Source organism: Staurois parvus, unplaced genomic scaffold (genome assembly GCF_062004578.1).
Source record: "Staurois parvus isolate SC_StPar_1 unplaced genomic scaffold, SC_StPar_1.0 ptg001481l, whole genome shotgun sequence".
Classification (NCBI taxonomy): Eukaryota; Metazoa; Chordata; class Amphibia; order Anura; family Ranidae; genus Staurois; species Staurois parvus.
In genome coordinates, this window is record NW_028319277.1 from 554,110 (window position 1) to 576,390 (window position 22,281).

General features: G+C 40.9%; 1 protein-coding gene across 2 annotated transcripts in view; it reads right to left on the reverse strand.

Moving 5' to 3' along the window:
• LOC149435693 (transient receptor potential cation channel subfamily M member 2-like) overlaps positions 1-22,281 on the reverse strand; it is a 322,316-nt gene that overhangs the window by 217,969 nt on the left and 82,066 nt on the right. For both annotated transcript variants that reach the window (XM_089662482.1, XM_089662483.1), the window contains 6 exons: positions 21,777-21,832; positions 19,047-19,247; positions 14,244-14,346; positions 13,715-13,836; positions 12,988-13,299; positions 11,354-11,473 (listed from right to left, as the gene is read on the reverse strand). In XM_089662482.1, coding sequence (XP_089518608.1) covers positions 11,354-11,473; positions 12,988-13,299; positions 13,715-13,836; positions 14,244-14,346; positions 19,047-19,247; positions 21,777-21,832 — 914 coding nt within the window. The remainder of the gene's footprint in view (positions 1-11,353; positions 11,474-12,987; positions 13,300-13,714; positions 13,837-14,243; positions 14,347-19,046; positions 19,248-21,776; positions 21,833-22,281) is intronic.

Below are 22,281 nucleotides of genomic sequence, written 5' to 3' on the forward strand. Positions count from 1 at the left end.
GATCAATATTCAGATATATCCCATAGTTTGTGAACTCTATAACTTTCCTACAGACTAAAAAATACATCCTAATTTGGGTTATTTTCACCAAAGACATGTAGCAGAATACATCTCGGCCTAAATTTATGAAGAGCAATTATTTATTTGCAAACTTTTATAACAGAAACAAAGAAAAACGTGTTTTTTTTTCAAACTTTTTGGTCTTTTTTGTTAATTTAGCAAAAAATAAAAACCCCAGTGGTGATTAAATACCACCAAAAGAAAGCTCTAGTTGTGTGAAGAAAATGGTAAAATTTTAGTTTGGGTACAATGTTGTATGACCGCGCAATTGTCATTCAAAGTGTGAGAGAGCTGAAACCTGAAAAATGGCCTGGGCAGGAAGGGGTAAAAATGCCTGGTATGGAAATGGATAACATACTGTCACCCTAGCAGTACAGTGTCACCATAGTAACACTGTACTACTTGTGGGGGGTGATGAAGATTTTTTTTTTTACACTGATTACTTTTACACCCATAATGGCTGTAAAAGCAATCATTTCTCCTTCTCTCTGGCTCCATTCGTGCAGCCATTGAGAAATACTGTGTGAGCTGTGATTGGTCACAGCTTGTCACATGGTACAAGGCTGTTGTGAATAGCCTTGTACCATGTGACCTCTGTGATCATTCACAGATTTCACTAGTAGTAAGCAATGATGTCAGAAGTGACATTTTGCTTACTACTATTCATGTGATCACTGATTGGCCAATCAGTGATCACATGATCGGGACCTCACACAGAGGTCCCGTACAGCGATCAGTCACAATGAGCACCAGATCGCGGTGCTGTGCGCTCCCAGGGAGCGTACACAGCTTGAAAATGTGGGCAACGTTTATGAATGGCTACCAGCTCCTGCACTGCTCCCGTCTGGCCGTTTATGTACATGTGCCGCACAGGAAGTGGTTAAATGTATTACTTTGGACTTCTAGTGAAGTTGGCACAGAATGACAGGTGATGTGTATTGGGAAGGAAAGCTGATGTCACAATAAGAAATAATATTGATTAGACATGAGCAGAACTAAAAAAAAATTATTTTGTTTCGGACCGATTCATTTAGTTTTGTTGCATTCGTAAAGAAATTTGTTTAGTTTCATTTCATTTTGTTTCCTTTTTATGTTTTTGTCCAGATTCTAATTTTTCTAATGGATTAGAAATATTTGTATCCAGGGGCGGACTGACAATTCATGGGGCCCCCGAGCAATAGGGGATCATGGGGCCCCTGTGTCCTCGCCCACACTCAAATCACACCCAAAAAAGCCTATGAAAGGTACCAGGGGCATCTCATGGGGCCCCCTACTGACCCCGGGCCCTCGGGCAGTGCCCGAGCTCCCAAATGGTCAGTCCGCCCCTGTTTGTATCGAATGTGAAAATATTGAAAAGAATAGGTGGTTCTATTCTATTCAAAATTACAATTTTGGAAGACAGTTATATTCTTTCTATTTTCTTCTGTTATTTGTTCTTTTCTTTTCTATTCTATCCTTTTCTGTCCCTTTTCTATTCTATTCTATTATTGTTTTTTTCAATAAATTTTTATTGAAAAATAAGCATCTCACAAGCAGACGAAGACAAATTATGGATACAGAAGAAATCAAAGAAGGGTAAAATATAACAAGTATCCTAAATGCATGTTCTATGTGGCGTTGGTTCAGTAGTATATGACAGCAAATACTTTGCTCCTGCACTGGGGATGGACTCAGCAGAGACTAGGATGACAATGTAAATGTTCTGGAATATGCACTGATTGCTGCCCTCAATGGACCGGGGTAGAACAAAGTCACTGAAAAGAGGGAGCACTGACCTAGTGCATTATCGTTTAAAATATTTATTGAAAGAATAAAAAAGTAGGTATCATACTCACAATGGACATATAAAACACAGGCACATCACAATGAGCAAAGGTGTTCAATCCATATAGCATCTGAGTCCACAACGATGGAACCCTGGATGACCAGCTGACTGACGCGTTTCGAACCACCAGAGGAAGAGGCTGAGTCCTCGATACGCGTCAGCCAGCTTTGTTCATTGTGATGTGCCTGTGTTTTATATGTCTATTGTGAGTATGATACCTACTTTTTTGTTCTTTCAATAAATATTTTAACCTCTTCATGCCGGAAGCACACAAATGTGCGGCCTCCCGGTGTCTGGGCCTAGACGCCGAGCGGCTGCACATTTGTGTGCAATTAAGAAAAACATATGTGCTGAGAGCGCACGCTCCCAGCACACGTCCGGTACTCACGGAAAGGCCTTGATCTCCTCTTTCGATCGGGACCTTTCCTGATCATGTGACCGCCGTGACGGCGATTCACATCGGTCACATGACCCTAAAACCCCGCCCCGCCTCCCGGCTTCTAAAACCCTTAAAGGGCCAGGAGGCGCCAAGGGGTTAAACGATAATGCACAAGGCCGGTGCACCCTCTTTTTGTTTTTCTTTTGCATTCTATGTCAATGATATGGCTTGAAAAAGATAGGCACGGTAGCCTGAAGTCATACACAATAGGTATTTATCCACTTGACCTCTGGAAGATTTACCTCCTTCTTGACCAGGCCATTTTTTGCTATACCGCACTACGTTACTTTAACTGACAATTGCGTGGTCATGTAACTCTGTACATAAATTAAATATTTTTTTCCCCACAAATAGAGCTTTCTTTGCTTTTGCGCTATAAACAAAAAAAATTGTCATTTTTTGCTTTCTGCTACAAAAGATATCACAGTTACAGTTAGTCTGGCTGAAAAAAGACAAAAGTCCATCCAGTTCAACCATAGAAAAAAAAAAAGTTATAATCCTATACCCACAGTTGATCCCAATTAAAAAAAAAAATCTAATTTCTTCATAAATTTAGGGCAATATGTATTCTACTACATACAGAGGCGTAGCTAGGGTATTTTGCTCCCGGGGACGAACTATAAAATTGGCACCCCAGCCCCCTCCCCGTTTAATCACATTTTTCTATTACAATTTACCGTATTTTTCGCTCCATAAGACGCTCTTTTTTCCCCCAAAAAAAGGGGGGGAAATGTCAGTGCGTCTTATGGAGCGAATATGCAGCGGCCGGTCAGGTATTTCCACCGCCGCCGTGTCAGAATACCGGGCCGGCCGCTCAGCTCTGCAGCGGGACCTTACCTGTTCCTCTATCCAGCGGCGCGCTGTCTTCCCGGCTTCTGTAGTGTGGGCGCTGGACTTGACAGCCGGGTGCCAAGTGCACATGCATGAGAAACGGTGCGCTTTGTGAATGGTAAAGCGGTACCTGGGACACATGACAGATCCCAGAAGCCGCCGGACCAATCACAAAGCGCAAGTGCTTCTCGCTCATGTGCACTGGGCACCCGGCTGTCATGCCGAGCGCCATTACAGAAGCCGGGAAGACAGCGCGCGGCTGGATCGAGGAACAGGTAAGATCAAAGAACAACTCCGCAGAAGTAAGAGCGGGTACCTGTCAGATTCAGGTACCTGTCCCCCCCCTCCCCAAAGGTCAGCAGTCATCTCTGTACTGTCCACAGTCTCTGGTCATCTCCTGTACTGTGTCCACAGTCTCTGGTCATCTCCTGTACTGTGTCCGCAGTCTCTGGTCATCTCCTGTACTATGTCCACAGTCTCTGGTCATCTCCTGTACTGTGTCCACAGTCTCTGGTCATCTCCTGTACTGTGTCCGCAGTCTCCGGTCATCTCCTGTACTGTGTCCGCAGTCTCCGGTCATCTCCTGTACTGTGTCCGCAGTCTCTGGTCATCTCCTGTACTATGTCCGCAGTCTCTGGTCATCCCTGTACTGTGTCCGCAGTCTCTGGTCATCTCCTGTACTGTCCGCAGTCTCTGGTCATCCCTGTACTGTCCGCAGTCTCTGGTCATCCCTGTACTGTCCACAGTCTCTGGTCATCTCCTGTACTATGTCCACAGTCTCTGGTCATCTCCTGTACTATGTCCGCAGTCTCTGGTCATCTCCTGTACTATGTCCACAGTCTCTGGTCATCTCCTGTACTGTCCGCAGTCTCTGGTCATCCCTGTACTGTCCGCAGTCTCTGGTCATCCCTGTACTGTCCGCAGTCTCTGGTCATCTCCTGTACTATGTCCACAGTCTCTGGTCATCTCCTGTACTATGTCCGCAGTATCTGGTCATCTCCTGTACTGTGTCCGCAGTCTCTGGTCATCTCCTGTACTGTGTCCGCAGTCTCTGGTCATCTCCTGTACTGTGTCCGCAGTCTCTGGTCATCTCCTGTACTGTGTCCGCAGTCCATGGTCATCTCCTGTACTGTGTCCGCAGTCTCTGGTCATCTCCTGTACTGTGTCCGCAGTCTCTGCTCATCTCCTGTAGTATGTCCGCAGTCTCTGCTCATCTCCTGTACTGTCTGCAGTCTCTGGTCATCCCTGTACTGTCCGCAGTCTCTGGTCATCTCCTGTACTATGTTTGCAGTCTCTGGTCATCTCCTGTACTATGTCTGCAGTCTCTGGTCATCTCCTGTACTATGTCCGCAGTCTCTGGTCATCTCCTGTACTATGTCCGCAGTCTCTGGTCATCTCCTGTACTATGTCCGCAGTCTCTGGTCATCTCCTGTACTATGTCCGCAGTCTCTGGTCATCTCCTGTACTATGTCTGCAGTCTCTGGTCATCTCCTGTACTGTGTCCGCAGTCTCTGCTTATCTCCTGTAGTATGTCCGCAGTCTCTGGTCATCTCCTGTATAAATTATAAAGTCCAGTAGCAGTATGAAATTGTAAATAAAAGTTCTATAGTGCTCTTTACGAAATTGTAATGAAGAAGGTGACTCTAATATTCCCAATAAGGCACAAAAATGGTGTTGTGCAGGAAATGATAAAATTGCGCATTCACCAGATGCACAATTAATAAGCACAGTAACAAAAACCAGAGGTCCCCTCTGTCCTGGAAAGGTGCAGTTCGCAGTGGGTGGACTTTCAGTTACAAATGGGCAGTAGACTGATGCCTCTAAAGGTGTTTCCAAGTTGTGGGCTGTGGTAGGGGGCAGCAATTAAATCACTCTCCTCTGGGCCTTAGCGATTGTTTTTTCCAATGTTTCTCTTTCAACGCTAAGAAGAGCAAGATCGCTGAGACGATTGTCATGTGTCATTGAAGACGTGCAGACGGAACTGGCTGTACGCAAAATCCATGTCTCGGCTGGCTGCAGTGGCTGGAAGGCAGCATCATCACTGTGAATGGCAGACGTATCAGATGACACGTCTGCTGCAGCCGCTGCAGTGATCTTCTGACCGATTTATTACCCTTGTTCACTTATTATAATGTAACGTTGTAAGCCTCATTTTGGCGCCCCGGTACCCTATGTACCCCCTGCCCCCCCTAGCTACGGCTCTGACTACATATTTTTTGTTAAAAAAAAAAACATTCAAATAAGTCTATATTGATTTTTTTTGTGCAAAAGTTATAGAGTCTACATAATAGAAAATAAATCAGAATTGCAGTGCTAATCACAAACATAAAGTCCAATTAATAAAAAAAAAATCCAGTTTAAAAAGTCCCAAATGCAGTTCCCACGATCCACCATCACCAGGACACCCAAATGGTTCGTTCAGCCTCATGCCAGAAATTCTGACCGAAACACACCGGTCAATATAGGCAACTCAAATGGGAGATGAATACAGTGAGGAACAGAAGTATTTGAACCCCCTGCAATTTTGTAAGTTCTCCCACTTAGAAATCATGGAGGGGTCTGACATTCACATTGTAGGTGCATTCCCACTCTGAGAGACAGAATTAAAAAAAAAATTCAGGAAATCACATTGTATGATTTGTAAAGAATGTATTTGTCTTGCACTGCTGAACATAAGTATTTGAACACCTGAGAAAATCAGTGTTAATATTTGGTACAGAAGCCTTTGTTTGCAATTACAGAGGTCAGACGTTTCCTGTAGTTCCTGACCAGGTTTGCACTGCAACAGGGATTGTGGCCCACTCCTCCACACAGATCTCCTCTAGATCTATCAGGTTTCGGGGCTGTCGCTGAGCAACACGGAGTTTCAGCTCCCTCCAAAGATGTTCTATTGGATTTAGGTCTGGAGACTGGCTAGGCCACTCCAGAACCTTGATATGCTTCTTACGGAGCCACTCCTTGGTTATCCTGGCTGTGTGCTTCGGGTCGTTGTCATGTTGGAAGACCCAGCCACGACCCATCTTCAATGCTCTGACTGAGGGAAGGAGGTTGTTGCTCAAAATCTCACAATAAATGGCCCCATTCACCCTCTCCTTAATACAGTGCAGTCGTCCTCTCCCCTTCACAGAAAAGCACCCCCAAAGCATGTTGTTACCACCCCCATGCTTCACAGTAGGGATGGTGTTCTTGGGATGCAACTCATCTTTCTTTTTCCTCCAAACACGACGAGTGAAGTTTAGACCAAAAAGTTCTACTTTGGTCTCCTCTGACCACATGACTTTCTCCCATGCCTCCTCTGGATCATCCAGATGGTCATTGGCAAACTTCAGACAGGCCTGGACATGTGATGACTTGAGCAGGGGAACCTTCCGTGCATTGCATGATTTGAAACCATGACGGCGTAGTGTTCTACCGACAGTGACCTTTGAAACTGTGGTCCCAGCTGTCTTCATGTCATTGACCAGCTCCTCCCTTGTAGTTCTGGGCTGATTCCTCACCTTTCTTATCATCAGTGATACCCCACAAGGTGAGATCTTGCATGGAGCCCCAGTCCGAGGGAGACTGACAGCCGTCTTTAGCCTCTTCCATTTTCTAACAATTGCTCCAACAGTTGATCTATTTTCACCAAGCTGCTTGGCAATTGCCCCGTAGCCCTTTCCAGCCTTGTGGAGGTCCACAATTTTGTCTCTGGTGTCTTTTGACAGCTCTTTAGTCTTGCCCATGGTAGTAGTTGGTGTCTGACTGACTGTGGGGTGGACAGGTGTCTTTAAAGAGCTCAGACAGGTGCTACTAAGTTAGATTAATGAGTGGAGTAGAGGTGGACTTTTTAAGACACAGTAACAGGTCTTTGAGAGCCAGAATTCTTGCTGTTTCTTAGGTGTTCAAATACTTATGTTCAGCAGTGCAAGACAAATACATTCTTTACAAATCATACAATGTGATTTCCCAAATTTTTTTTAATTCTGTCTCTCAGAGTGGGAATGCACCTACAATGTGAATTTCAGACCCCTCCATGATTTCTAAGTGGGAGAACTTGCAAAATCGCAGGGGGTTCAAATACTTCTGTTCCTCACTGTATGTGCAGATCATGGAACCAGCAATCCTCATCCAGATAGATTTCAATCCTCCTCTCAAGGATCTCAAATGGTCCTAAAAGTAGACTCCCATCCAATATTTAGATAAGGAATAAAAAAAGAAGACCACTCACAGTGTAGTAGTTAGACAATAAAGTCACCCTGTCTATTACAAGTTACTCGTACATTGTATTGGATGGTTACCAGCATTTGAATCAAGTTTCCAACCAGGAAAATGGCCACCGTCCCTCCAAAAAACATGATGACGTCACACGCTGCAGCTCTACCCTGGAATTTTTTCTCCGATTTTTTTTTCATGTTTTGTAGTCACATGATTAGTGTATTTACCCAAGCGCAGGTTATTTGTTTTTTTTCATAGAGTCTACAAACTATGGGATATATACTGGAATTTAATTGTTTTTTTTTAATATTAGTAATGACTGCGATCAGCGACTTATAGTGGGACTGCGATATTGCATTGACAATCTGACACTAACACTAAATGACACTTTGTGGGAACCAGTGACACCAATACAGTAATCAGGGCTAATAATATACACTATCACTATACTAATGACACTGGCTGGGATGGGGGTTAACTGTGTGCCTAACCCGTGTGTTTGTGTTTACTATATGGTGCTTTTACTTGGTAATGTGCTGGATTTTATTTCCTGCTTTGCAGGGAAACAAAATGTTTGTGTTTACTATATGGTGCTTTTACTAGGTAATGTGCTGGATTTTATTTCCTGCTTTGCAGGGAAACAAAATGTTTGTGATTACTATATGGTGTTTTTTTAAGTAATGTGCTGGATTTTATTTCCTGCTTTGCAGAGAAACAAAATGTTTGTGTTTACTATATGGTGCTTTTACTAGGTAATGTGCTGGATTTTATTTCCTGCTTTGCAGGAAAACAAAATGTTTGTGATTACTATATGATGCTTTTACTAGGTAATGTGCTGGATTTTATTTCCTGCTTTGCAGGGAAACAAAATCCAGCACATCGCTGCTGATAGGACACAGCTCTGCCTTTATTACATAGGCAGAGCTGTGTCCTGCCTCTCTCCTCGCCGATCAGCACGTACCGCCGGTCATCCATTGGCCAACACTGATCAGCTTCTGCTCTGACTTATCACAGCAGAAGCGGTGCGCTGGGAGCGCACGCACCCCCTCAACCAGGAATTGCAAAATCACATATATGTGATTTTGCACAGAGCGGCCGACCTGTAGCAGTCCATCTTCCATAGGCCGGTCCCCAACTGGTTATAGAGCAAGGTATCAAAACGAAAAAAAAAACTTCAAGGTATGTGTGCCAATGAAGCAAATAATAAAGGTCTAAGGTGGTTAGAGATCTTCATAGAACATAGAGGGTCATAGGTTGTAAATAAAGAGACCAGGAAGCGGGGAATCAATACAAATAAAGAGACCAGGAAGGGGGGAATTAATACAAATAAAGAGAGAATAGGAAGCGGGGAATCAATACAAATAAAGAGACCAGGAAGGGGGGAATCAATACAAATAAAGAGACCAGGAAGCGGGGAATCAATACAAATAAAGCGCAAAATTACAATTAAGGTAAATAGGGACATAAGTAAGACAGTTGTTTAGAATGTTCCATTATTGATACGTATTCAATTAGATGTCAAGTCATCCTGAGAGTTGGAATAAGGACCAGGCAGTCCAGTTTTATGGAATTTCTTTGTTCGTTCCTGTGCTATGGCTGCTGTCTCTTCCATCTCATAAATATTGTCTATAGTTCAAATCCAGTACTTAATCGAAGGGGTATTGGAGGACTTCCAAGATTTGGGAATCAAAGATTTAGCAGCTATTCTATTATTTTCTATTCCGTTCCTTTATTTTCTCTGCTATTTTTTTCTCTTCTATTATGTTCTGTTTTACTCTGTTCTTTTCTATTCTGTTCTGTTTCATTCTATTCTTTTTGAAATTTGAATTTCAGAAGATGGCTATATTCTTTATATTTAATTTTTTTTCCATTCTTTTCTTTTTCAAGTCTATTCTTTTATATTATTTTCTATTATTTCTATTATATTCTTTACTATTCCATTCCTTTATTTTCTATTCTATTTTATTCTATTCTATTATTTTATATTCCTTTCCTTTATTTTCTATTCTATTTTTTTCTATTCTTTTATTGTATATTCTATTCTGTTCTGTTTTATTTTATTCTATTCTTTTTGAAATTTGAATTTCAGAAGATGGCTATATTCTTTCTATTCTATTTTTTTCCATTCTATTTTTTCCATTCATTTCTTTTTCTCTTCTATTCCATTCTTCACTATTCCATTCCTTTATTTTCTATCTTATTCTATTCTTTTATTTTCTATTCTATTCTGTTCTGTTTTGTTATATTCTTTTCCAGATTTGAATTTCAGAACATGACTATTATTTCTTTTTTATTCCATTTAATTTTTTTCCATTCTTTTATTTTATTTTTATAATCTATTTTTTTATATTCTGTTCTATTTTTTACTATTCTATTCCTTTATTTTATATTCTATTCTTTTATTTTATATTCTATTCTGTTTTACTCTATTCTTTTCTATTCTGTTCTGTTTCATTCTATTCTATTCTTTTTTAAATTGAATTTTAGAAGATGGCTATATTCTTTTTATTTTATTTTTTTCTATATTCTTTTCTTTCTATTCTATTCTTTACTGTTCCATTCCCTCATTTTCTATTCTATTTTAGTCTATTCTTTTATTTTCTATTCTGTTCTGTTTTACTCTATTATTTTCTATTCTATTCTATTCTGTTTTATTGTATTCCATTCTTTTTGAAATTTTAATTTCAGAAGATGGCTATATTCTTTCTATTTTATTTTTTTTCCATTCTTCTCTTTTCTTTTTCTATTTTATTATTTTATATTCTATTCATTCAGATTTCAATTTCAGAACACGACTATATTATGTTTTATTCTATTTTATATTTTTCCATTCTTTTATTTTATTTGTATATTCTATTATTTACTATTCTATTCTTTTATTTTCTATTCTGTTCTATTTTACTCTATCCTTTTCTATTCTATTCTGTTTTATTCTGTTCTATTCTTTTTGAAATTTGAATTTCAGAAGATAGCTATATTCTTTCTATTTTATTTTTTTTCCATTCTTCTCTTTTCTTTTTCTATTCTATTCTTTTATATTCTATTCTGTTCTGTTTTACTCTATTATTTTCAATTCTATTTTATCTTTTTCTATTCTTTTCCAGATTTGAATTTCAGAAGATGACTATATTCTGTTTTATTCTATTTAAATTTTTTCCATTATTTTATTTTATTTTTAGATGCTATTCTATTCTTTACTATTCTATTCCTTTATTTTATATTCTATTTTATTCTATTCTTGTATTTTCTATTGTATTCTGTTCTGTTTTACTGTATTCTTTTCTATTATTATTTGATTTTCTATTCTTTTATATTCCATAATGTTCCTTTATTTTCTATTCATTTCTATTCCAATCTATTCAATTTTTTCTGTTATTTTCTATCATATTCCTTTATTTTCTACTCTATTCTCTTTTATTCTGTTGTTTGTTTGTTTGCTATGACTTTTTGTATTCTATTCTGTTCTGTTTTACTGTATTCCTTACTATTATTATTTTATTTTCTATTCTGTTCTAGTCTATTCTTTTCTATGTCATAATGCTCCTTTCTTTTCTATTCTATTCCAATCTATTCTATTTTTTCTGTTCTTTTCTATTCTATTCCTTTATTTTCTACTCTGTTTTGTTCTAGTCTATTCTTTTCGAAATTCGATTTTAGAAGAAGGCTATATTCTAACACTAATACACAAAGGAAGTCAGCAATATTCAGTATTATGTTTATATTTAGAATTTGGCTCTCTGTATAGAATACAAAAACCCTGGCCTACAGTCACATCACCCACATCAGTGCTATAGGAATTATGGACAGGACAACAGTTTAGGGACACAACAAAATCATTTTTGTTGATGCACATTTATATTTTTCTTGAGTGTCAAAGCCCTCAGTAATCCTAGTTCAACTTTTAGGCTCTTTGTAATTTTCTGATAACTGAGGATAGGTACAAAACAACAGCAATTCGGGAAAAGAAGGCAATGATTGGCTAAGAGGGAACAGCATTTCTCTACCAGATTCCAGAAAATGTCTGCCATCTCTGCTCGGTTCTGCACGATGCACCAGATGAGAAGATCACTCACAAGGTGGTCCAACTGCTGCTCATTTTTGGATTTCATAATTTTCGCAGTCACCTGAGGATACAAAATTCATATCAGACTTGTATTGTTGCTCTTTTCCTTTTTTACACCATTGCAGGTCATCAAGAGTAAAGATTGTCATAAGTTACTTCTAGCACTCAACAAAAGTGGTCAATATCATGTCACCTTCCTGTTCTATTTACTTTCATCCAATCAACTCCAACCAATCTCAAGAAGTAAGAATATTAGGAGGAGATGAAACAGAGAAAATGGCAAAAGATAATACACAAATTAAAGATTCTAATTCTGCCAGTTGGCTGTTTGTACCCCCTTCATGACGGATGGCCTGTTTTAGAACTTAAAGCTACAAAGAAACAAAAGTTAGACAAGTTTGAGAGGAATACAACAAATGGATACAAGAAATGGAGAGTTTTCATGGCTTTAAGTACCATCTCTATGCTGATGACACACAAATCTATCTTTCTACCCCTCACCTCACCCCTTCAGTCTCCTCTCGCATTACTAACCTACTAAGTGACATATTGGCATGGATGTCTCTCCACTTCCTCAAACTCAATCTTTCCAAAACTGAGCTCTTAGTATTCCCCCCAGCCCGTGCCCCCTCCCCTGACTTCTCCATCAAGATCAATAATAAAATCATCAGTCCCTTCCCCCACGCCAGGATACTAGGTGTAATCCTAGACTTCCATCTGTCCTTTCAGTCCCAAATCCAATCACTGTCCAAATCTTGTGACTTCACCTCCTCAACATCTCCAAGATACGCCCCATTCCTAACCTCGGAAACCACTAAGCAACTTATTCACTCCCTTGTTATATCTCGCCTTGACTATTGTAACTCCCTCCTAATTGGCCGACCTCATCTCAGGCTATCCCCTCTTCAGTCTATCATGAATGCTGCTGCCAGACTCATCCACCTTACTAACTGTTCCATATCTGCCATTCCTGATAGGTGGCACTGACTGGCACTGATGGGTGACACTGAAAGGCAGCTCAGATGGGCACTGATATGTGGCATTAATGTGCACTGGTAGGCACTGGCAAGTGGCAATGATGAGCACTGACAGCTGGCATTGATGGACACTGACAGGTGGCACTGCTGGGGTTACACTGATCATCAGTGCACACCGATCATCAGTGCCCTGATGATCAGTGTACATGTTCCCTCTGAGTAAATCCAATTACCGGCTCTCCTCTTCTCTGTCAGAGTGACAGCACGTGAGCAGAGAAATGCCGATAACTGGCATTTCCCTATTTACATGCGATCAGCTGTGATTGGACACAGCTGATCACATGACCGCGGCAACATCTTTGGCTCTTTCCATTGATTGGTGATCCGTTGTGTCTGAGGGACACAGCGCACCACCAATCGCCGCGCTGTGCACCCCTGGAGCCACGCATGTGCGTTTAGAATGGGAGGACGTCATGACGTCCTCCCAGAACGAGAGAACCACCTTGCGCCCGTCATTTCCTTATATGGTGGGCGGGAGACGGTTAACATATATTTCAAATATATTTTTCTTCCATGTGGGAAAGGCCACATTGCTCACCTCGATGTTGACTTCTCGCAGACTCTGTTTATGCTTGGCTTCTGGGTACAAGGGTTCTGTTAGGTCTCCCAGAAGATCCTGTAGGACATGGGAGACATGATGAAGTTCTATATCAGATGCATCCTTTGATGTGGCTTCCCTCTTAAGTTTGCTGTGAATCAAACTGGATGGTTCTGTATTGTTGTACAAGTAGGTGAGAGTGTCCCTGGTGAGGTACTCCGCCAGACTGACTCCACGCTCCAGGAACAGGCGAACAAATGACGGTTTGTCTTTAGTAAGTGACAGTGTCAAGCTGGGATACAGATCAGATGGCTAGAAGACAAGAAAGAAGCTTTAAATTGAAAAATTAACACCAGCAAATAAGACAGCAATACTTCACAGCAGGGGCGTACTGACAACTCATGGGGCCCCCAGGCAATAGGGGATCATGGGGCCCCTGAGCCCTCACCCACATTCAAACCACACCCAAAAAAGCCTATTAAAGGTTCTAGGGGCATCTCATGGGACCCCCTACTGACTCTGGGCCCTCGGTCAGTCTGCCCCTGCTTCACAGATTCTGTTGCAGCATACTAAATGTAAAACCTAACCAAGTTAAAATATAGGTTCACACCTCTCATATCAGAATATAATGCAGAGCTGACAAACTACAACATAATATGTCACCATATTCAAAATGAGGGAAAGAGGGCAATGAACAGGGATTAAGTGACAACAAAGAATAAACGACCTTCCAGGTCCAGCCTTCAGTGAAGATCTGAGTCTCAGCAATCTCTGGCCGGTTCCAGGACACGGCAAGCTTCAGCTGATGGTTCCAGTTCTCCTGGCTATTGGGATCAGCATTGTGAGAGGCTGAAAGACAGATATCAGTGGTCATTATTATGTTGTTTTCTTACTTCTATGAAGACTTTATTTATCGGATTATCATAATATTTCTGTGTCACTTTGTTTATTTTCCAGCTTCTCTACACCTTAACTAGTAACACTGGTTGGGTAGGGAATGAATCAGTATCTCATGACCTCCCTGGCAAAGGTTTCCAGTCAGTTTGTTGTCCCCCTAGGGGTACTTTACGTAAAATTGATGGCGCTATATAAGTACCTGAAATAAATAAATAAATAACTAAAATGAAAAAAAAACTGGGAAAAGATACACTTTAATGTGCAAGTCCGGTGTCTGCAAAATATCTAATGTAAAGAGGAAATTCTCTCTGTAACCAAGCCTCAGAGAAATGTTTTGCCTGCTGGTGTCAATCTCTGACCTTTCAGCAAAGCTTGCAGGATTGCCACATCCATCCCTTGATCTCCAACCTTCTCCTCCCGGAGGATGGTGAGCAGAGACTCCATGCGGACAATATCTTGAATCTATGGAGAAATTTGGAGACACCTATGAATATCTGCAGTGGGATTAAGCATATGTTTTAGCAAAGACTGTCACTCTTTTAGTCACTGAGAACTACTAAAGGCATAAAACTAGAACCTGTAGGAAATGTAGCTTTTTTTTTTAAATTTAAATATTTACTACGTTTTCAGATAAAATACATATTCCATCGTTTTCTCATAAGACATACAAAACCATTATTTATATCCCTTTCTATAACTATTCCCCCCCCCCCATACTACCCACCCTGCATTTCTCCACGTCTACCCTACAAAAGTAAGAGGCACTTTCACATATCATACCCTCACACCCTAAAGCTTCATATATTTCTCCTTCAGTACAAATTTTTCCCATTTTTTTCCATTTCACATAGTATAACCCCATCTTGTCTTCCTGCATATGATACACTTTCTCCATCCTACAAATCTGGTTCACTCTATCTACCCAATCCTCTTCCTTCGGCACCTCTGTCTTACGGCAAAACTTGGGTATCAAACCTTTTGCTGGGTTTAGATAATACCATATACCCGATTCCTTGGATTTGTTTACTGATAACGCTGTGCTATGTAACAGACAAATCTCTGGATCCAATCCCATATTCATCTCAGTAATCATCCCAATTAAATTAACTATTGTCTTCCAAAATACTTGAATTTTTGGACACTCCCACCATATGTGATATGATGTGCTTATTTCTCCACATCTCCACCAACACCCCGGTGAGTTCTCCCCACTCATCTTATGTTCAACAATCGGTGTAATGTGCCATCTTATCAAACACTTGTAATTTATTTCCACCTCTCGCATACTTATATTCTCGTGAATTAATCTATATATTTCCTTCTGTTTATCCTCTCCTATCACAACCCCCAAATCTCTTTCCCATTTTGCTATATACATTGGCTTTGTGTCTAGTTCAGTGAGAATCTATATATTTTAGCAGTGACGTGTTTCTCATCTCCCCATGACTCCAACAACCTCTCAAACAAATTCCAATCCTTCCTAGATCTCAAAGGTTTCGGAAGATTACCAACAAAATGTTTTAATTGGTGATACCTCCACTCATCTATCTTAGTGAAAATGTCTCCTTTTTCCTTTTCGAAATCCTTAAGTGATCTCAATCCCCCCCACCCACCATTATATCTCTCAACTGGACATCCTCCTTCTTAAACCATTTTCCTATAATCTCCTCCCTAGAAAATGTAGCTTAATATTTATTTTGAAGTACACACTAGACTAGAGGTGACCATGGTATTGCACATGGCTGACCTTTGTAAAAGGTGTTAGACAGTATATATAGAAGATGTAAAAAAAACTGGAGATATCTAGGTATTGAGCGACCATCTAACACAACCAAAAACCCTTGCGCTGAATGCGTACTCAAATAAAAGGTCTAAATAATCTCATTAAAGTGATAATAAACAAATAATGACCACTGCTGCCACCTTAAATGAAATAACTATACTTAAGTGAACATAAATAATCCAGTGGTGCTGTGGCCAACTAATGCGTGAAACACATTCTCCAGTGATAAAATAAAATATAATAAAATAAAATATACATGACCATGATATCTCGTGTAGAGTAAGGAGATTTATGAAGTCTATAAAGTTAACATATAGTCCAACTCTTAGCGTCTCCTTGTCAAGAAAACCCAATAGTGCTGATGTCTTCTATTAGAAATGTCCTTTCTTTCTTTCTTTCTTTCTTTCTTTCTTTCCTCCTCTTCCTCCACTTAATACCCTCAAAGAAATATAAATCACATATAGTGCATTATCCAAAATGCATGATATCCCCTCAAGGGGTCACAAAGCTTAATGCAAGTAGATAATCCTCAGCCAGATGGATCTCAGTGATGAAACACACGAAAGCTCCTCTCCATGGCATCCACAGCAATCAGTGATTATCTCCTTGCATTTACACTTTGTGACCCCTTGAGGGTCGCAGTTTGAAGATAGGATACAGGGCTATTTAAGTGGGCGCGATTCCGACGTGCACAGCCTCAAAAGAAATTGGAGGTGACAAAATGCGTCAGGATGTGACATCAGACGTAAACCAGAAGTTACGGAGCGGCCATTTTGGAAAATGTTTACCATTGGAATTTATGCTGAGACACCTTATTTGCTTGTAAGAACAATTTATCATTAAAGAGAGATATCCCAATTATTGCCTACTACACTATTTTGGGTATACTTTGTTACATGTTATGATGTTATGAATCGGATACATTGTGGAGTGAGAGGAGCCCCCCATTTTATGCAAACGGACTTTATCATTTGATAAGGTGCATGAGATATGAGGTGGAGGTCAGTGTGTTCACCAGCACTGGGAAAACATTGTTTGATGTGAGGGGAGCATGTATACTGTTTTGAAGATATGACACTATATGTAATTCCTTCGGAGGTACATTTTTCATACGAACGTGGATGGATTTAAGAGCTCAACCATGAAGGAAGGTGGATTTTGTGGTCGCTTTTCTAAATTTTTAAGAGGGTAAGACTAAGGATGACAGAAGGTTAGAAGTGGACACAAGGTGGAGTGGAGTGATTTTTCACTTATTGGCACTAATTTTGTAAGTGCGTTTTTTTTGTGTTGGATATCATGTGTTTTGGATAATGCACTATATGCCATTTATATTTCTTTGAGGGTATTAAGTGGAGGAATAGGAGTTTATCACTTGTGAAAGAAAGAAGAATGATCTAATAGAAGATATGACAAAAAGAGAGCACACACCCACCAAACCCCAAACCAAAAACCCAATCAAGTCACTTAGCAATCCTTCCCCTGAAGTACATAAAAATAGATATAAAATAATACAGAAAACTTGATTTAAATGAATAAACACATCAATAATATCAATACAACCCAAAGTCCAAATAAAGTCCAAAAAACACACTTGCAGGTGATTTCACAATAATTCAGATCCTAGGGCAACTTTGATGATGAACTCCAGAAAATCTTCATATACCTCAAAGATAAAATCTAAACATATTGTATTATCCTAGGTCTTTATAATAGTGCCACACGTGTCACATGCAAAAACTGAAGTGTCACAGCAATCGTGAAATGTTCAAACTCCAACAATTTAATGAATAGACCCACTGCACACAATATAGTAAAAGTGCATAATTACCCTAAGATAGATAAAACCAGCATAGGATCCATAGTAAGGATGGAATTGCCTCCAAACAGTATATAAATCATCTTCTCCAGACACCTCCCATAGACCTCATAAACAGACCAGGGGTCAGTGTTTGTATTTAATAACACACAGATTTTATTGTAGCAACTTACATTAAAAAACGATGAGATCAGCTTCCATGTGGTGAAACAATCAAGGCAACATCACTCCTCAGCGGTAGCTTCAAACTAATGGCCATACAACTCTGAAGGAGAGCCAGGTGGTAGGTGATCCCTGTTGAAAAAGTCCAGATGTGACGAAACGCGCCCGTGGCACGTGATGTAGTGACGTATTGACGTTTCCGGAAGTGCCGTGGTGGCCATCTTGGGTTCTGGAACACGAGGCTGTGCATACCCTTGGGACTTCCATCTACCATCTGGATCTCCTTCAGAGTTGTATGGCCATTAGTTTGAAGCTACCGCTGAGGAGTGATGTTGTCTTGATTGTTTCACCATATGGAAGCTGATCTCATCGTTTTTTAATGTAAGTTGCTACAATAAAATCTGTCTGTTATTAAATACAAACACTGACCCCTGGTCTGTTTATGAGGTCTATGGGAGGTGTCTGGAGAAGATGATTTATATACTGTTTGGAGGCAATCCCATCCTTACTATGGATCCTATGCTGGTTTTATCTATCTTAGGGTAATTATGCACTTTTACTATATTGTGTGCAGTGGGTTTATTCATTAAATTGTTGGAGTTTGAACATTTCACGATTGCTGTGGCACTTCAGTTTTTGCATGTGACACGTGTGGCACTATTATAAAGACCTAGGATAATACACTATGTTTAGATTTTATCTTTGAGGTATAAGAAGATTTTCTGGAGTTCATCATCAAAGTTGCCCTAGGATCTGAATTATTGTGAAATCACCTGCAAGTGTGTTTTTTGGACTTTATTTTGGACTTTATTTGGACTTTGGGTTGTATTGATATTATTGATGTGTTTATTCATTTAAATCAAGTTTGCTGTATTATTTTATATCTATCTAATAGAAGACATCAGCACTATTGTGTTTTCTTGACACGGAGACGCTGACTAAGAGTTGGACTATGTGTTTTGGACTTTTGGGGGAAAAAGTATAATTTGGCGTCTGGGGTTTATTATTTATTGTGTTAGCACTTAGTAGCACACCGATACATTTATTTATTTATTTATTTGTGAAATTTACATGGTGATACCACAATTGGAGATTTTACAAGCAATACATGCCGACCATGAGAGTGGAAGGCATGTGGGTCTGGTGAGTACATACCCAAAAGGGAAGGCGGTTTCATGAGCACGTGGTGATTTTGGTTTGGGAATAAGATTCCAACACTGAAAGAGACATCTACATGTTATGATGGACTTTATTTTCACATTAGTTGATTGATTTATATCACATGATTGTTTTATTTTATTTCATTTTATTATATTTTATCACTAGAGAATGTGTTTTGCTCATTAGTTGGTCACAGCGCCACTGGATTATTTATGTTCAGTTGTGTGACTAATCACTCACTTTTTTGGTCCACATGATGATTTGAACTTCTGTGAAATTGTCATACGACTCCGAGAAAAGATTTTTCAGTTTCTCCTTAATGAGGCTGACAGTAATCCTGGAGGAATTAATATTCGCTACCTGTGCTATGATGTCAGCAACTCGCCCAGAACCCTCCACGATGACACAAGGGGTGTTGTTACATATTGAATTGTAGATGGTCTGTAAGAGGGATGGTTAGAACACTGGAGAGAAGGTTACATACACTCTACAGTGGAAATAGGTTTTGGAACACTCATGCTAAATGGCTGTCTCAAATAGAAAGAGGAGAGGATGCTGGGGGCCAAGTCATCAGAGCGGGAGCAGGAGGAGTGGATGCTGGAGGCTATGTGATCAGTGAGCGGGAGTAGGAGGAGAGGATGCTGAGGGTTGTGTGATCAGTGAGCGGGAGCAGGAGGAGAGGATGCTGGAGGATATGTGATCAGTGAGCGGGAGCAGGTGAAGAGAATGCTGGAGGCTATGTGATCAGTGAGCAGGAGCAGGAGGAGAGGATGCTGAAGGCTATGTGATCAGTGAGAGGGAGCAGGAGGAGTGGATGCTGGAGGCTATGTGATCAGTGAGAGGGAGCAGGAGGAGAGGATGTTGGAGGATATGTGATCAGTGAGCGGGAGCAGGTGAAGAGAATGCTGGAGGCTATGTGATCAGTGAGCAGGAGCAGGAGGAGAGGATGCTGAAGGCTATGTGATCAGTGAGAGGGAGCAGGAGGAGAGGATGCTGGAGGATATGTGATCAGTGAGCGGGAGCAGGTGAAGAGAATGCTGGAGGCTATGTGATCAGAGAGCGGGAGCAGGAGGAGAGGATGCTGGAGGCTATGTGATCAATGAGCGGGAGCAGGAGGAGAGGATGCTGGAGGCTATGTGATCAGTGAGAGGGAGCAGGAGGAGAGGATGCTAGAGGCTATGTGATCAGTGAGGGGGAGCAGGTGAAGAGGATGCTGGAGGCTATGTGATCAGTGAGGGGGAGCAGGTGAAGAGGATGCTGGAGGCTATGTGATCAGTGAGGGGGAGCAGGAGCAGAGGATGCTGGAGGCTATGTGATCAGTGAGCAGGAGCAGGAGGAGAGGATGCTGTAGGCTATGTGATCAGTGAGCGGGAGCAGGAGGAGAGGATGCTGGAGGCTATGTGATCAGTGAGCGGGAGCAGGTGAAGAGGATGCTGGAGGCTAAGTGATCAGTGAGCGGGAGCAGGAGGAGAGGATGCTGGAGGCTATGTGATCAGTGAGGGGGAGCAGGAGGAGAGGATGCTGGAGGCTATGTGATCAGTGAGCGGGAGCAGGAGGAGAGGATGCTGGAGGCTATGTGATCAGTGAGCGGGAGCAGGAGGAGTGGATGCTGTAGGCTATGTGATCAGTGAGCGGGAACAATAGGAGAGGATGCTGGAGGCTATGTGATCAGTGAGCGGGTGGAGGAAGAGAGGATGCTGGAGGCTATGTGATCAGTGAGCGGGAGCAGGAAGAGAGGATGCTGGAGGCTATGTGATCAGTGAGCGGGAGCAGGAGGAGAGGATGCTGGAGGCTATGTGATCAGTGAGCGGGAGCAGGAGGAGAGGATGCTGGAGGCTATGTGATCAGTGAGCGGGAGGAGAGGATGCTGGAGGCTATGTGATCAGTGAGCGGGTGTAGGAAGAGAGGATGCTGGAGGCTATGTGATCAGTGAGCGGGAGCAGGAAGAGATGATGCTGGAGGCTATGTGATCAGTGAGCGGGAGCAGGAGGAGAGGATGCTGGAGGCTATGTGATCAGTGAGTCGGAGCAGGAAGAGAGGATGCCGGTGGCGGTGTGATCAGTGAGCTCCAAAACAGTACAGCAAGCCACAGACTGAGCAATTTTCAATTCCCCCATCAACACAGTCAGTGTTGATGGGGGAATTTCGCCCGTTGAGCCATTGTGTCCTCCCGATGGGGGAACAAAGGGAGCCATCCATGCTGGGAGAGCACAGTGACTACTGCTAGCACCTATAATAGCCACTTACAATAATCAATAATAAATAAATCCAACAGACTGCTTGTACCTAAGTTGATTGATCGATCAACTTGGGTACATTCAGCCTAGCCATACATGTTTCATTTTGAACAGTCTATGGCCAGATTTAGGAAACAATTGTGTTCAGAATCAACTACAATTAGTAAGTAAAGTTAATGATAAATTTTATAAAATATAATTCCTACTTTTTCCTGAATTACCCTTCCACAGTTGGTGGTGTCAGTGTGGTGTAGGTATCCTAACAAATGCAATACACAATGATATGGGAAATGGCAGTGACATAAACACATACAACACAGACATAAGTTGAACTGGATAGGCTGGTGTCTTTATTCAACTTTACCAACTATGTAACGATATCATTTTTAGAACTATGTAGTATAAACACTTATGTGTTCAGAGAAACAATATCAATAGTATGGCCTGTATTACAGATGCTTCCAATGCATGCATGCAAACCTCAAGACAATTCCCGACACCAATCTGATACTAGAAACGTATTCTCCAGCTAGGAACCATAAGACTAGTTTTCTATTCTTATCCCCCCAATAAGCAGTTGTTGTCTATCTACAAGAGGTATGTACAGTATATTCCTACTTGAACCTTGATGCTCTTTTTACAGGGAAATAAATAAAGGCACACGGTGCTCACAAAGTGCATTTATATCTACTATATGGCAATTATAGACCTGACTGGGCATTCGTGAACTCACATCCAATGTTCCGGGACCTCCTTCCAGCACCACACACACTGTTTTAATGGCTGTTTCTGAGATAAAGAAAGAAAATAAGATACAAATACATCTCAGTTGATTGTGGGATGGATACATCCTACTGCTGCTTTCACAATTAGATAGTCTGTGAGCACATTGTATATAAATGTGTTCTGAGCTTTCAACATTTCAATATCTGGTGGATGCTAGAGAGTTAAAATATATCTAATGCCAAAACGTTTCTTTCTTTCTTTCTTTTTTAGTGGATAGGGAATGTTTGAAATTAAACTTATTTTTTTTTCTGTGTCTCATTTTCCTTCAATTCCTGTACCAGAGACACAACAGGTATAGATGACCACTGTCTTGTGTTTGCCAGGGAGGGGGATTGCCCATTTAGCTGGCAATAATACCAGTGTCTCCATTCAAAATTTCCTCTCAATCCCTGTTCTGCCTGTCCAACCCCTATTTACGGCTGTAAAATTCTTAATTTCCTATCACTTTCTGT